Source organism: Eschrichtius robustus, chromosome 8, assembly GCF_028021215.1.
Source record: "Eschrichtius robustus isolate mEscRob2 chromosome 8, mEscRob2.pri, whole genome shotgun sequence".
Classification (NCBI taxonomy): Eukaryota; Metazoa; Chordata; class Mammalia; order Artiodactyla; family Eschrichtiidae; genus Eschrichtius; species Eschrichtius robustus.
The window spans coordinates 70,443,977-70,458,670 of NC_090831.1; the positions used below are offsets into that span (position 1 = coordinate 70,443,977).

Genomic DNA, 14,694 nt, shown 5'->3' on the forward strand with positions numbered 1-14,694 from the left:
TTAAACAAACACATGGAACAAATAAATGCTATAAGACACCTCATAATTGTTATTATGCCTTACTTTTCCAGCATGATTAATCTTATAAGACTAAATTTGAAGATACAAAATAAGGCAAAGAGAGATTAAATAACTAGCAATATGTCATAGTGTCTGAAAGTCAGCTCACCTCAGAGTCACGATTAGGTTATATAAACTGTTCCTTCAGTAGCAGGGTTTACATAAAACTATAGAGGAAGGATTAGGAACTCCCCCAGAATGAGAAATCCCTAAGGGCAGAAACTGTCAGCTGAACCTTTGTGGTTCTTCAGGAACCCCAGTTCAACTTTTCTGCAGAGAGACTTCAATAAATGTTTGATCAATTACTCTTCCAGTAGGACCAGAAGCTCCTGGAGTTTAAGCTACAAGAGGAGGGCAGTGCATTAAAACCATAGGGGTCCCTGGTGGAATGACTCACCCACAGGATTTCCCAAACACTTCCACAACCATCCTCATAACCAGGACCAATTTCTACCTGGCCACGTGGTCAGAGGACTCATTTAGGTACAGCCACCTATAGCATAATGTTTTATGGAAGTGTTATTTGATTTGATTAATGGTATCTTGAAGCCACTGTCCTGAGAAATCTGAACTGTCAAGAAGCCCTCCTGCAGAGCCATGGAAGTAGATCTCAAGCTTTTAATGTTCATAATGTCTCCCCCCTTCTGGCCTCCCCTCCCCTGCCCCAGACTGAAAGGCAGGGGGGTCTGGAAAGACTCCAGGGTCTGTATTTGTACAAGAAATTAGAATGATTATGACGTAGTTGATTCACACCTTGAGAAATGGAAAAACATGATTCATCCACTACAGCAGAAGATTATCTCCAAATACAGCTCACCCCGGTGTTTCTAGCAGCCCTAAATACAGCCAGAAATATTTCTTTGTTGCTGAAGTCTCCAGAGCCCTAAATGTGCCCATGTGTATTGGGACTCTCCAAAAACCTCCATCCACATCTGCTGAGCAATGCTGCACAGACACTAGTTTGAGAAATGGTGAAGTGGGCAATGTGTAAACTGTAAACAAGAAGAACTCTACAAAACCAGCCTGGAATCCAAGAGTTACTCTGCCATTTGCTAGCCTGGATTTTTTAATCAATGAAAGCTCTCTAAGCCGCAGTGTTATCCATAAAATGAGGCAATGACACCTAAACTTTAAGTCTGGTTTAAGACTTAAATATACTGGCAAATAGTTCAGCATTCAATAATTAGCAGTTATATATAATTTGTCTACTTTCTAAAACACCCATAAATGAGGCATTTGAATTTTTTCACCCTGATATAAGTTCAAGAAAACAGTAAAACTACTAAATGTAACTAGGTAAAGGGGAAAACGCTAGGGTCCTTTTGTTTTGGTCAGTACTGTTATATAAATAAATAAACTTCACTAAATAAGGATGCTACAGGGCCAAGAAGAATGTCTTATTTTAAAAGCTTCATTCAGCTTTTGTCACTGCTGATGGATGACTTGAGACACACTTGAAATTAAGCAGAGAAATAGGAATTTTTTCCCTTTATTCCTGTTTTTACATTTTAAAAATATCTATTCTATTCTCTGTTTATCTTTTTGAGCTACTTGTATTCCACCTGTATATTTCCTTACAGGTCCATTACCTTGAATAAAAAACAGTTCCTGTGTAATTTTCTGTAATTTTTTTCTTCCCTGTAGCTTACTGTCATTTTGATCTCAGCTTTCAAGACATACAACTTCTTCTCTAAGAGAAACATAAATGGCTGATCAAAGTGTATTTGCAGAGGCCAAGTTCAGGTAAGTGAAGCAGTAGCGTCTCCAGATATTATGCTTGGCAATACAATATTTGGCTTGAAATTAAATTGCTACTGAAGCAAAACAAAGAACATATTTTATATTAAGCTTTGATGTCTAACAGGGATCAAATGACATGATTTGTTAGCACAAAATAATAAGATGCATGTGCAGATGAGTACTTTTTAAAAGTCATAAACAATATTCAACTTAGGAGTTAAACAGAGCCATAGTTATTTTCGCTAAAACCCCAAACCTCTCATATTTAAAAGTCTTTAAATTGATGTGTTATTACAATGTAATGAAAACATAATTGAGCATCCAGGAACCACAACCAAAATCTGTATTTGGAGGTAAAACCTCTCCAGACATCATATTTCATGAAAAAAAAAAATTAGTTGATTAATGGAGTCCACAAAATTTAAAATATAAGCATAAACAATTAAAATCAGAATTGTATTACTCCAGGATAGACCCCAAATTCTCCCTAAGATCTCTGTTTCTTCAGCTTTTCCCTATCCCTGGAACCTAAAGAATTATTTTCAACATCTTCTCTGCATAAAAAGGTAGGAAGTAATTTAACAGCAACAGGCAAAACAGAGCAAAACAAGGGCAATGATAATGTTTGATTTTTCTTACGAGTTAAGCAGAAATTGCTATTGTAGCAGGTTTGTTGTTTGTTTTTGCAACATGGAGTATTTCTGCCAAGAGCTAACAATATTTTATGCATGTAAAGTGACCTTTTTAAGAAATAAAGATTCTTCAGGAAAAGTAGTACACATGGATATGACTTACATATGAGCCAATGACAGCACAATTTTCAAACTTACCAAAATTTACCTGAACAGTTATATTTAGCTTGAATAAGAAGTATGAAAACAATGTACTAGAGTCATGAAACTCAAAGTTTAGAGAACTGCCTAATTCTATGAATTCATGGCCTGCAAAATTAAAATCTAGTATGAATTTTATTTTAGGGTCTACTTTTAATTCTTTTTATTATAGAAATGTTAATTTGTCTTGGTATTGTACATGAAAATACTTTTTTATGTGTCTCTCATGTTGATTCTATCCTATTTGTTATGCTTTCTTAAGTTTTCTTATTGACCTGAATGTATACCTTTTCAGTTTCTTTTTGATTTACTCTATTTACTAGACACTGTATCTTTTGATTTCTAGAGTTCCTGGATTTTTTTTCTCTGTAAAAATGTAAAATCCGTAATGGAATCCACAATTTATATTGAGTATTTTACAATCTCATTTTTAGGTCAAAAGTAATTTTTAAAATATCCATTTCAGAAATGTCTTGCCTTGTTTCAATGATGTAGCTTTAAATTTCAATATAAAAATTACATCTTTTAAATATTTTTCAAGATTATATCAAAAAGATTAAAAAATAAATAAGTAAACCCACAAAACTTAAATATTAAATCAGATTAAATAGGGACAGTAGCTCTTACTGAATTTTACAGTGAAATCAGTTCAAAAACAAGAGCAAGAAAACCAAACCAAACTAATAAAGAATGATGTCCTTCTCTGAAGTTAATGTGAGGTTTATGAGTTAATGTGCATTTACAAGAGTCACGTTTCCGATTCTGTTGCTTTAAATCTCTAAACATGAAAATACTAGGACACTCACATATAGAAATTTCCTAAAATTTGATTAAAAGCTAAAAGCTACCTGCTGTTTTCCCTACTCTGTTGTGGAAAAAAGAGTGTGAAGAGTAATAAATCAAACCCATATTTCTTTACTGTTTAATGCATTTTTGATGTCACATGGGCAAAAATGTCAAAAGCTAGTGAGCACTGACTTTTTTCCCATCTCCCCCTCAGCACTTTTTTTTTTTTTTAACTCCAAAAAAGGCCAGATTTCTCAAAAATGTGTTCCCTGGTTTGAAACTGTGTATGTCAAATTTCAGCCCAGAGCAAATGTTTATGGCTAAGTAATAAATCCCTGAAACTCAGGGTTCCTATGGAAGTGCTGACACAGCCCTGATTACCATGCAGCTGTATGAATGGCGCCACGATTGTATCTGCTAGAGATTCTTTAAAAAGTTTGCAAAATACTGTCTTGCTTTAAAAAAAATAGCCAGAGAGAGTTTGATGCCAACATAAACATGCTTTTAACCCATTATGTGCTAATTTGCAGAAAAGCCATTAATAGAGACTTAAGATGCACGGCTCGGCAGTAACAGGAAATGCACTTTCAAACTTCTTTTGGACTTTTAACAGGACTTTAATCAATTCCATGAAGCATGAGTGAGAGTTAAAACTGGAGGGTGTTTTTGCTCAGAACTTAAGAAGGAGGTTGCAATGCTTTGCCAGAGAAGAGAATTTGGAGATTGGGGCTGGGGGGCAGGAGGGAATCCGTGCCAAGACACACAAAATACACCCTGGCTCCTTATCACCCAAAACATCTTAAGGATATTTTGCAAAAAAAAAAAAAAAAGAGGGTGAGGGTATTTTAGTAAACTTTGACTTATTTTGTCTCTTGCTACACCTGTGTTAATGATATTCTATTCACCAGCTTAAATATATACATGTTCTTAGTAGGAGGTTTAAATGTGAACTTGCTTCAATCAAATCCTTTTAGAATCTCTCAGAAAGAGTAACTTGTGCCTTCTGTGGATGCCACTGTTAAAGATGCTGAATCTACTGCCTGCCTACAGCCGTACCCTAGAACTTGACAGTAACCCACCTCACTCAATGCCTGGGCAGGTTGAAGTGAGTCCCTATGACCAGTACATACCCACTCCTACAAAGTCCCCAGGGACAACCATGTGCCATGCACTTCGCCAGAGCCACGGGCAAATTGAAAATTTAAAACTCAAATGAAATTCTAATTAGACTTATGTTGCTCTAAACTCGGGACATTTAGTAGGAAATATGAAAGAATCTTTTTAATCTACACTCCATTCTCATGGACACTCCATTTCTCAATAAGAATGACAATCTCAAAATTCTCTTCTTCTCCATAGGCTGAAAATCTCAAAGGGACACAAACTTAGATTTTTAGGGAAACATCAGCTATAGTATTTCTTGCCTTCCCCTTTCTTTTCTTTTTTCATTATTGCTTTCTTGTTTTTTGAAATCCAGTGCTATTACAGGAGGATGGCTTTGTGGGCAAGTGTATAGGCTTTGGAGTCAACTCCAAATCCTGGATCGTGTACTTACACATTATGTATCCACGGGTACATTTTTAAACCTCTCTTTTCCTTTTTCTCTATCTATAAAATAGGGAAAATAATAGTATCTGCTTCAAAAGGATGTTGCGAAGGGTACATAATATCTCTGGAGTGTTAAGGAGAGAGCCAAGTACCTAGTAAGCCCCTAATAAATACTAGTCATTGTTCTCACTGGAGCATGTAAAGGCTGCTCCTTCTGATATGGGCAGAGTGTGGAGGAAAACTTTTCATAGTATAGTTAATAGTGATGATCACGGTTAATGTTTCTCTGTAGATCACACGAATAAACCTCAGAATTTATTGACATAATAATTATACCTGCTCCTTTCCTTTACTGTTATCATTGGGAATATATGATGGCGTGAACTAGATAACACGTCAATTGATAACAAGTGTCTTATTTTACTGCTATTTAGTAATAATTTTACTGGAAATGTGACTGGACTTGTTGCTGGACTTGTGGATGGTTCGTATTTTATTTGCTTCTGTCAGTCAAAAAAATAAAGGATTACAGTTTATGTTGCTAAATGTAATGTACTGATCAGTCACAGAAAACCTTCCACGCAGGAGGTATACGTTTAATTTTTACTTACCTCTATAGTCCCTTATGTTGGTTAAAAAGACAGCAATAAAATGATGACTCAATTTAGCTCCCACACCATACCTTCCTTCACCTCCTGTTTTTTGTCTTGATTTTCCAGTTCTGAATCCTGGCCAACTTTAGGTTCTACCATTTCCTCATCATCCTCATCCTCTAGAAAAAAGAAAGAGAAAAATGCATTATATTCTTTCCTTCAAATCAAAGTGTCTGGCTGATGGTGGGAGGTAGGGGCAGAGGGTAAAGTTCCAATCATTTAGGGCGGCTTCTAAGTAAATCAGTCCACGATGAATGCCCAAGATATACTTTCATGAATATATGAATACATTATCTCCAAAAAGGGCCTCTTTGAAAGTCCCCAACGCTTCTGAGAAAACCGCCCCGAGTCGGCACCTGCTACATCCATCTCCAGGCCCTCACCACATGGGATGTCTTGGAATTGCCTCTCTGACCTCTGAAGCTTCTTCGGAGATGGGCCAGGAACAGATCTTAAAATGTTTCCACCTGTAGCACATTCTCCACAGGGGACACCTGCTGTACAGATGACTCATTTCCAATTTCATTCTCACCAAATTAATTTGGTTTTGACCTACAGGAAAGGGTTAAATACAGGTCTGACCCCAGGTCAAATGCCATTGGCAAGTAAACAACCTGGGGTAGGGCCCCAAAAGTCATTGCCATTGGCCTGGGAGAATGCGACCAACCTGAAATGGCATTTACACATTCAGAGCAGTTCATGCATTAATGTGAATTTAATGAGCACTAACAAACGGTACCAGTCGACCACCACCGCCAGATGTTACAATGCCCTTCCTGCCCTACACAAATGTGCTCCCACTCTCTCTCTCTCTTCCCAAACTGCCTTTCCTGGAGGTCCCTTTCAGTGCAGACTGCTTGAAATCATCAGTCACGGTGTAGAGGATAGAGGGGCAAGACAAAGTGTCACAAGAAAATCCAACTTACGGGAATAAAACAGTATAAAAAATTAAAACTTGCTTCCATGGTTTTTAAATATATTACCTTCACTCAAGTATTATATTGATTTCATTGGCTCAAATGGAGTTTAAAAGAAATGACTTCACTTCCTCCACCCCCATCATTCATTCCTATATTCATTCATTCAACAAATATTGATATTTACAGACGTTCTATAAGATCCAAAGCTCTATGGAGAGTCCCATTTCCATCACAATAAATCCTGAGATTTATAGTAACTCAAAATTTCAGCTCTAACCACTTAGAGAATGCATTATATATGCACATTTAAATGCCCAAACATATATGTATAGCCTGAAAAGCAACTCTAAAAGTTCTTGATTATATTAAGCAAGTGATTTGCAGAAGGAATATCCATTTAAAAAATATGGATATGTAAAGTATAGTACTGCAGTTTAGATACTGAAATACAGTAATCTATATGCATGTTTGTAGATTGTGGAACCAACATCATTACTTTATAATCACACTAAATACATATTGGAAAGAATGTAAAACACTTTTGAGGAAAACTGTCATTTATTATTAACACATTAACACAGTTATTACTAACACATTATTACTAACACATACCTGTGAGACAAAAATGTGCACTTAAAATTTTGAAAAGTACACTGTTACCCAGATCTTTAGACAAATAGACCTTTAACATGTTAAATTATAAATAACACATCTAAATCTTTATATATAAAGATATTACTGCTATCTGCCCATTAAAAACCAGCTTGGAAGGTCCTGAACAAAATATTCACCTCGACATGATATATCTTCCTGACCCAAAGACCTAACACAAAGCCCAGTGACGCACTAGCGGGAGGGAAGTTTCCTCTTCTGGTAAACCTTGGATGGAGAGGCAATTTTCAAAAGGCCACTAATCTGCTGGGAAGTAGCTCCATCTCTGAACCTTCTAGAGACAAGTATTTAAATCCAATGGATTCAGCAGCCGTTCCTTGGCACTTACTAAATACAAGTAAATACAACAAATGCAAAGGTGCCAAGGCCCACGTTATGGGTTGAACTGTGTCCCCCTCCCCAAATTTCTATGTTGAAATCCTAACCCCCAGTACCTCAGAATGTGACCTTATTTGGAAATAGTGTCATTGCAGATACAGTTAGTTAAGATGAGGGCATGCTGGAGTAGTGCGGGCACCAAGTCCAGCACGACTAGTGTCTTTATAAAAAGGGGAGATTTAAACACAGATTCACATGCAGGGAGAATGCCATTGAAGATGAAGGCGAAGACTGGGGGATGCTTCTACAAGCTGAGAAGTACCAAAGCTTGCCAGTAAACCACCAGAGACACAGAACAGATTCTTCCTCATAGCCCTCAGAAGGAACCAACCCTGCCAACATCTTGATCTTGGAATTCTAGCTTCCAGAACTGTGAGACGTTCAATTTCTACAGTTTAAACTGCCCAGTTTATAGGACATTGTTATGGCAGCCCTAGCAAACTAATAAAGCCAGTAGCGTGCCTTACCTTCTATGACCTTATAATCTAGTAGAAGAGATAATGAGATATACAATAATAACAACTAAAGCCGTGATGAATGCTTTACTTGTATCATCTAATTTATTTATCCGAACTTGGTACTACCAACCTAATTTTATAGATGAGGAGACAGAGTAATTTCCCACAAAGAAACTCCCAACCATGCTGAGCTTCAAGTTTTGTCTGGTTCTGCATGTTTTGATCTGATCTGATCTTTAACCATTACGCACACTACGTCCCTACCCGCAGCTGTCATGAAATAGAAATGCTGTGGAGAAAAGCCTGAAGCACAGCAGGTGCGCTGCTCAGGTGCAGGGTAAGGAGGGGGTGTGTGGAGGCTCTCAGAGGTGGACATCACATGGTTCGCTCTCCCAATTCCTGGAGGTCAGCGCATGTAACACTCAGCTGAGGAGAAGTTAGGTTTCACACCCTTGAGAGCTAAACAGATGGGTTGCTTTATTTATCAAAACTATATATGCTACATCCACACTCTATTCTTATTTACTTTGTGGAATACACTCTCCTGAGACCTGACCCGCAACATTTACTACAAAGCATTGCTGTATTCCTTCAGCCAGACAGATTTGCATCTTGGGTGGGAGCAGCATTTCAAGGGAAGTAATTGGTCTGAGTTCAAGGCTGGAGTCTACCACTTGCCAGCCCCTGACTTTACATAGTTCATAGAAACTCTCTGAGGCCTTTTTCCTCATCTGCTGAATTGGGGTAATAACCCTGTCTTAAAACACAAATTTATTGTGAGAATAAACAAAAGTATTGATGTGAAATGGCTTTTTAAACCACCAGGAGAGTTGCAAACATCCATCCAGAGAAACCGTCAAATAAATGTTGCCTTAGCTTGTATGTCAGAAAATATTTACTGAGCACTTACTATGTGCCAGGTGCCAGGCACAGGACAGGGAACAAGACAGCCAAAAATAAATTCTGTGCTCATGTCACAGAGCTTCCACGAGTTAGGGGAGAGAAACTGCAAACAAATAAATAAACAAAACATACACTGTGTCAGGTAAGTGGGATGGGGACAGAGAAAGCTGAAAAGGGACATTTGGCATGCTGATAAGGGGAGGAAGAGGTGAAATTTTAAATAGAGTGGTCAGGAAGGGCCACACTGAGCAAAAACTTCAAGGAGTTAAGGCGTGAGCCACGGGAAGACCTTGGGGAAGTAAAACTAACAACAAATAGATTCTTCCATCTCACTCCATAGACCCAAACGGTGGAATAGGTCAAGGTCTAAATTACTTTATTATCAGCTCCTTTGACTATGGAAAACAATTGTGCTTTTACTAGAACCACCTAGTTTGTACATTCACATTTTTTAGTTCTTAAAACCAAGTCAGTTTCACCAAATGACTTTGGCTAGTCAGCTTTAAATAGTATCAAGTTCTCACCTTCCGCAGCTATAAGGATTTTTGTTTTAAAAAATCCTGGAAGAATCAAAAGCAACGTCATGACAGACAGTGCCACTTAGAGCTTTTAGGAAATATATTATTCTATAAGGGCCTGGCTATAAAAAGGGCTAGATTGTGATAGAAGTATGTTAGTTTATTTTTTGAAGTAGGTGGGGAAATAGCAGGTTATCTAATTCTTTAAATAGAAAATACTTCCCCAGAGAGTATGTTTTCAATGAGTTCTTAAATGAGTTCTTATAATATGTGCAAAGTCCCATAATGAGATACTGTGAATAAAAGAGAAATAAATTTAAAAAACAGTACCTGCCTTTTTAAAGTAGTTACAAACCAGTTGTAGGCATTAATTTTTAGTGGCCACAGAATTCTTTGTCTATCATCCTTTTAAAGACAGAAAGTGAGTGTTTCAGTGGATTTGTTAAGGAAATAAAACACAAGAGACTGGTTTGTTTCTCTGCATACTGATATGTTTGCCTTGCTCAGCAAAGAGAGTATATTTTTCTTTAAGACTCTGGTTTCCTTTCTGGTGCAATTGGAATTACTTCTGTTGAAACCATTTTCAGAACAGTTAAATAACTTTAAAGAAAAGGATTTATGTAGAACCGCTACAGACTACTGATATATGAGTTGTGCTACTAGTTTATACCCGGTTACATTTCCTCTGAGATTGGCGGGGAAAAAAATTACCACCCATGTACAGTTTCCTGTACCAGGTACACAAGAGAAACTAAACTACTGGCAGAAGTTAATTGCCTGTCAGCCCAAGGGGCTAATTTCAAACAATAGCATCTTTTAGAAATTATTTTATTTAGCACCCAAATTCTACCGTCTGCCGTTGTTGCCTTCTTTCTCTCTAGTTAGAAAAAAGTTTACTCATCACTGTCTTCCTTCCTTAAGATTTTCTCAAGGTCTAAACACAAGTAATTGCATGTTTGGCAGCAATTACACATAACACACTTAGCACAAGGCCTCACCCCTTATATGAGCTCCCAAAAGGTTAGTTTCCTCCAGCAGTTGGTGGATGAGAATGAAGTCAATGTCACCAATTTGAATACGCCACAGTCCTCTGAGTGTTGGGCTGCTCTGATGGCCTCACAAATTTGAGTCTTTGGAAAGGAAGTGCAGGGGACCGTTCGTCACTGTTGGCAATACAACATCAAAACCCCTTTCTGTCTGGGGGGGCGGGATTCTCCTTGCACTACTGTTGTATTGGCACCTTGCTGGACCCTACTTTATTCTCCTGATGCCCCGGGGAGACATTTTCCTGCTCTCCATTTCCTGGTGACCAGGACACAGGCAGGATCTGGGCACTGTCCTAACAGGGGCTTTGCTCGTAATAGGGGCTTTGTCTCTGGAGCCAGGAGGCAAAGCTGAGGGGACAGCTAGGATTAACGAGGGGCAACATGCAGCGGTGTCTGACATCCTGGCCAGACTACTCCAGAGCTCCACGGTCTGGGTTCCCTTGGTCTTGCCCTTTTCCAAACGTGTTCCTTCTGCCTCCTGTTGATTCTGTGAGTACCAGATTTCCTTCCAATAAATCTCACTAGAGGTGGTGTCAGCACCAGATTTCCTTCCAATAAATCCCATTGGACTTGGTGCCTGCTGCTTGCAACCAGAATCCCGAGTGACATGGGGCGGCCCTCTGTGAAGAGAAGGGCTTGGGCTTTATGAGGTCATTGGGTTCTTGCTTTCCCCGGCTCTCTCAGGGCCTGCAAAACCCCGGGATAAGAGGGTTTGAGTGCCTGGGCTGAGCCCTTGACACCCTGCTCCTGGCTTTTCACAAGGGGCCTGTGGCCTCACGGAGGACCGCTAAGTCAGGTCAGGGGGAGAAGGAAAGCAGGGAGCAGAGTGGGCCATTTCACTCCATCCTTCTCGAAAGGGGCAAGAAGAAAGCAATTACCATATGACTTCGAATCGAACAGGCCAAAGACTGTAAGATACACAATTACTTTATGTACCACTAAGAAAACTGATTACTGCTAATTAAACTATACCATACATCAATTCTAATGTGAAAAATTGTGAATGTTGAAACTGATAAAATAATTAGTGGCTTAGAAGTGAATAGAACACTAGCTTCCAAAAGATAAAAGGGATGGCAAGAACACAGAGTCAATTCTAAATCAAACTTACTACTGTGATACTGTTGGTGAACAGACTTGGCGAGATAACAAAAGCTCTTTTTTTGTTTTTTGTGTTTTAGATGTATTGCCCTTAACTTAAGAGCAAATGCCCTAGTCACTTTTATATAAGTCTATGTATGGCTATTTCAGATAGGGATTCTTTTTATAACATATTTAAAATTCTTCTATAGAAAAACAGAGTTAATCTCTCAAATTAAAATTTATTTTCGATTTAAAAAATAATTCACGTGGGCTTCCCTGGTGGCGCAGTGGTTGAGAATCGCCTGCCAATGCAGGGGGACACAGGTTTGAGCCCTGGTCCGGGAAGATCCCACATGCCGCAGAGCAACTAGGCCCGTGAGCCACAACTACTGAGCCTGCGCGTCTGGAGCCTGTGCTCCGCAGCAAGAGAGGCCGCGATAGTGAGAGGCCCGCGCACCGCGATGAAGAGTGGCCCCCGCTTGCCACAACTAGAGAAAGCCCTCGCACAGAAACGAAGACCCAACACAGCCAAAAATAAATAAATTTTTAAAAAAAGAAAGTTAAGCTCCAAGTCACCCTTTGATGATATTTAACTGCAATTCTGATTAGCTTTAAACTGCAATTCTAATCCATGAGATGCATGTAGCAATTATTTCTAAAAAAAAAATAATAATAATAATTCACCTTAATGAAGACATTCTTTGCAGTTCTGTCTTCGGCTTCATCTTTCTCATATCAAATGCCACTCTGGATAGCATTTACATCTGTCTTCCATCATCACCCACAAATGGATGTCTCCTGCCAAGATATCCCTTCTAGGCTCCAGATTCTGTATTGTACATTCCAACATGAATGTCCCCCAGGCACCTCACACTCGACATGTTCAAAGCAGAACTCCCACCTTCCGCTGAGGTCTGCTCCTTTGACTACATTCTCCATCCCACCTAACGGTACCACCTTACACACGGGTTCACAGTTGGATATCACAGTACCACCTTTAATTCATCTTTTCCATCAGAGCGTACGGGGTCTCTAAGTCCTTTCAATTCCTCCTCCAAAATCTGTCTTAAATCCACCTCTGTCTTTTCTGCACTGCCCTCACCCAGGCCATTGCCATCTCTCTCCTGGAGTATTACGATAGCCTTTTGACTGTTCTTTCTACTACTACCAGTCTTGCTCTGTATTTCTAGTAGTTGCATTTTTATTTAAAAAATACATCTGTTTATCCTCTCTCCACCAAAAAAAATTCTGTAGTTTCCTATAAATTTCAGTATAAAACCCCATAACTTCTTGTCTCTTCTACCTCAGTCTGCATTTTGGACAATGCACAGTCACCCAAAATCCCAGTAGGTACATGCCTCAAAGGCAATGCGCATTATTTTTTTCTGCCTGTCTTGGTCTTCCCTCCAATGTCCAGGAGGTGATTATTACTAACTCTTTGTGATGCATCTCTGGAGCTTTAACACTTCCTCCCAAGAAGATTTGTTGACCCCTTCCATTGTTCCACACATTGACCCCTTCCACTGTTCCCTGTTTTATCTCTATGATAACACAGCCAAGACCACTTGAAATTAGGTTTTGCATTTATCTCCAGAACCAGACAAAAAGTCCCTCAAAGACCTACGATTGTTAGTATCATCAACGTCAAGTACGAACACTAGCAATAGCAAGATGGGTGATTGCTCTGGAAAGGTAGTGTGAACCACACCATGTAGGACCTTGAATGACAGAACAAGTTTGGACGTCTTTCTGGAGATCAGTATCCCCCTTTTTAATAAACATACATCTCATTTAATCCATAAATATTATTTAAATTTTCAAAAGGAATTCAAGGCACTGGAGATGCTAAATATGACTTTTGAAACCTCACTTATCTCCTTCCCAGCCAGCTCTTTATGTATATTCTAATATAGCTAAGGGGCGGTCTGACCTTTGATGAAAATTATTGCTGCCATCCAGCCCTGCAGAGAAACTGGAGGCTTTTAAAAATTCAAGAGACAAGGTCTGATTTTGTTTAAGAATATGGAGGCTGGAGGGGAGTGGGAGAGCCTGGAATGAGGGGGACAGTTAGAAGGTAAGCTACAGCCATAACCCAAGAAACAGATGATGAGAACTTGGCTTAGCATGGTTCAGTTGCCAGTAGGCGTGATGAATCGGACTGTGAATGTAGACATGTGTTTGTACAGCAGACAGTGAGGGCTCCCGTTCAGAACTCACTCAAGTCACCTTATCCTTGGACCAGCTTCATGTACAGTTTGCCAATTTCACCAGGAGTCCAAAGAGAGGCACCCTCCCGATACGTATCACGGCGGCCAAAATAAAGTATAGCATGCACCACTGAATGCTTACACAAACCAAGGTGAGCGCCTCTGTACTTTAAAAATATGCGGCAAAGACATATTTTGTGGGATTTTCAGTAAGCACTTTGTTAAATATACTACATGCTAATATTTAAAAAAACCTTCACTTTCTGGTCTAGAAAAATCTGGCCAGAGTAAAGAAAACATACATTTCTCATCGTACAGAGCACTCCTGTTAACACTCTAGGCCACATCAGTTCCCTCCTAAGGCTCTAACATGACAGTACTTGGAAAGTTTACTTCCTGATGGAATGTCACACAAGGCATTGCAAATGGGAGGAAATGAAAGAAAATATTCAAAACAAGAGAGGAAGCCAGAGAATAGTACTTTTTAGCAGCTGTTTCTGAAACTTGTAACTGTGCTGATATATAATGTGTGTGCAGTAAATATGTGCTGAATTGAGTTGATGTGGATTAGTCAGCTTGCGTGGAAGGACAGAGACCAGGAAGGGAATGCCCTTCTAGAGATGTTCAGGCAGGAGCCCATGGGTAACTTCAGCATTTGATGTTTGGGGATGGGAAGATGTGATTGATCTCTATTTCCATAAATTTTCCTCCTTAAAAACCATCAATGGCTCCCTATTTCCTAGAGCATCTCAACATTTAAGGCCAATCACTAGCTGACTTCAATTAATTCTCCAGCATTGCCCAGAGCAGAACAGTCCTTAGCTCACCTGTGTATGAAATAGGCCAAGTTTGTTGCCAGAAACCACTCCCCGCATCTTTCCTCTCTTTA

At 39.1% G+C, this 14,694-nt stretch overlaps 1 protein-coding gene across 1 annotated transcript in view; it reads right to left on the bottom strand.

Annotated features, from left to right (window-relative positions):
* DYNC1I1 (dynein cytoplasmic 1 intermediate chain 1) overlaps positions 1–14,694 on the bottom strand; it is a 344,009-nt gene that overhangs the window by 132,338 nt on the left and 196,977 nt on the right. The window contains exon 6 of the mRNA XM_068549982.1: positions 5,650–5,739. Coding sequence (XP_068406083.1) covers positions 5,650–5,739 — 90 coding nt within the window. The remainder of the gene's footprint in view (positions 1–5,649; positions 5,740–14,694) is intronic.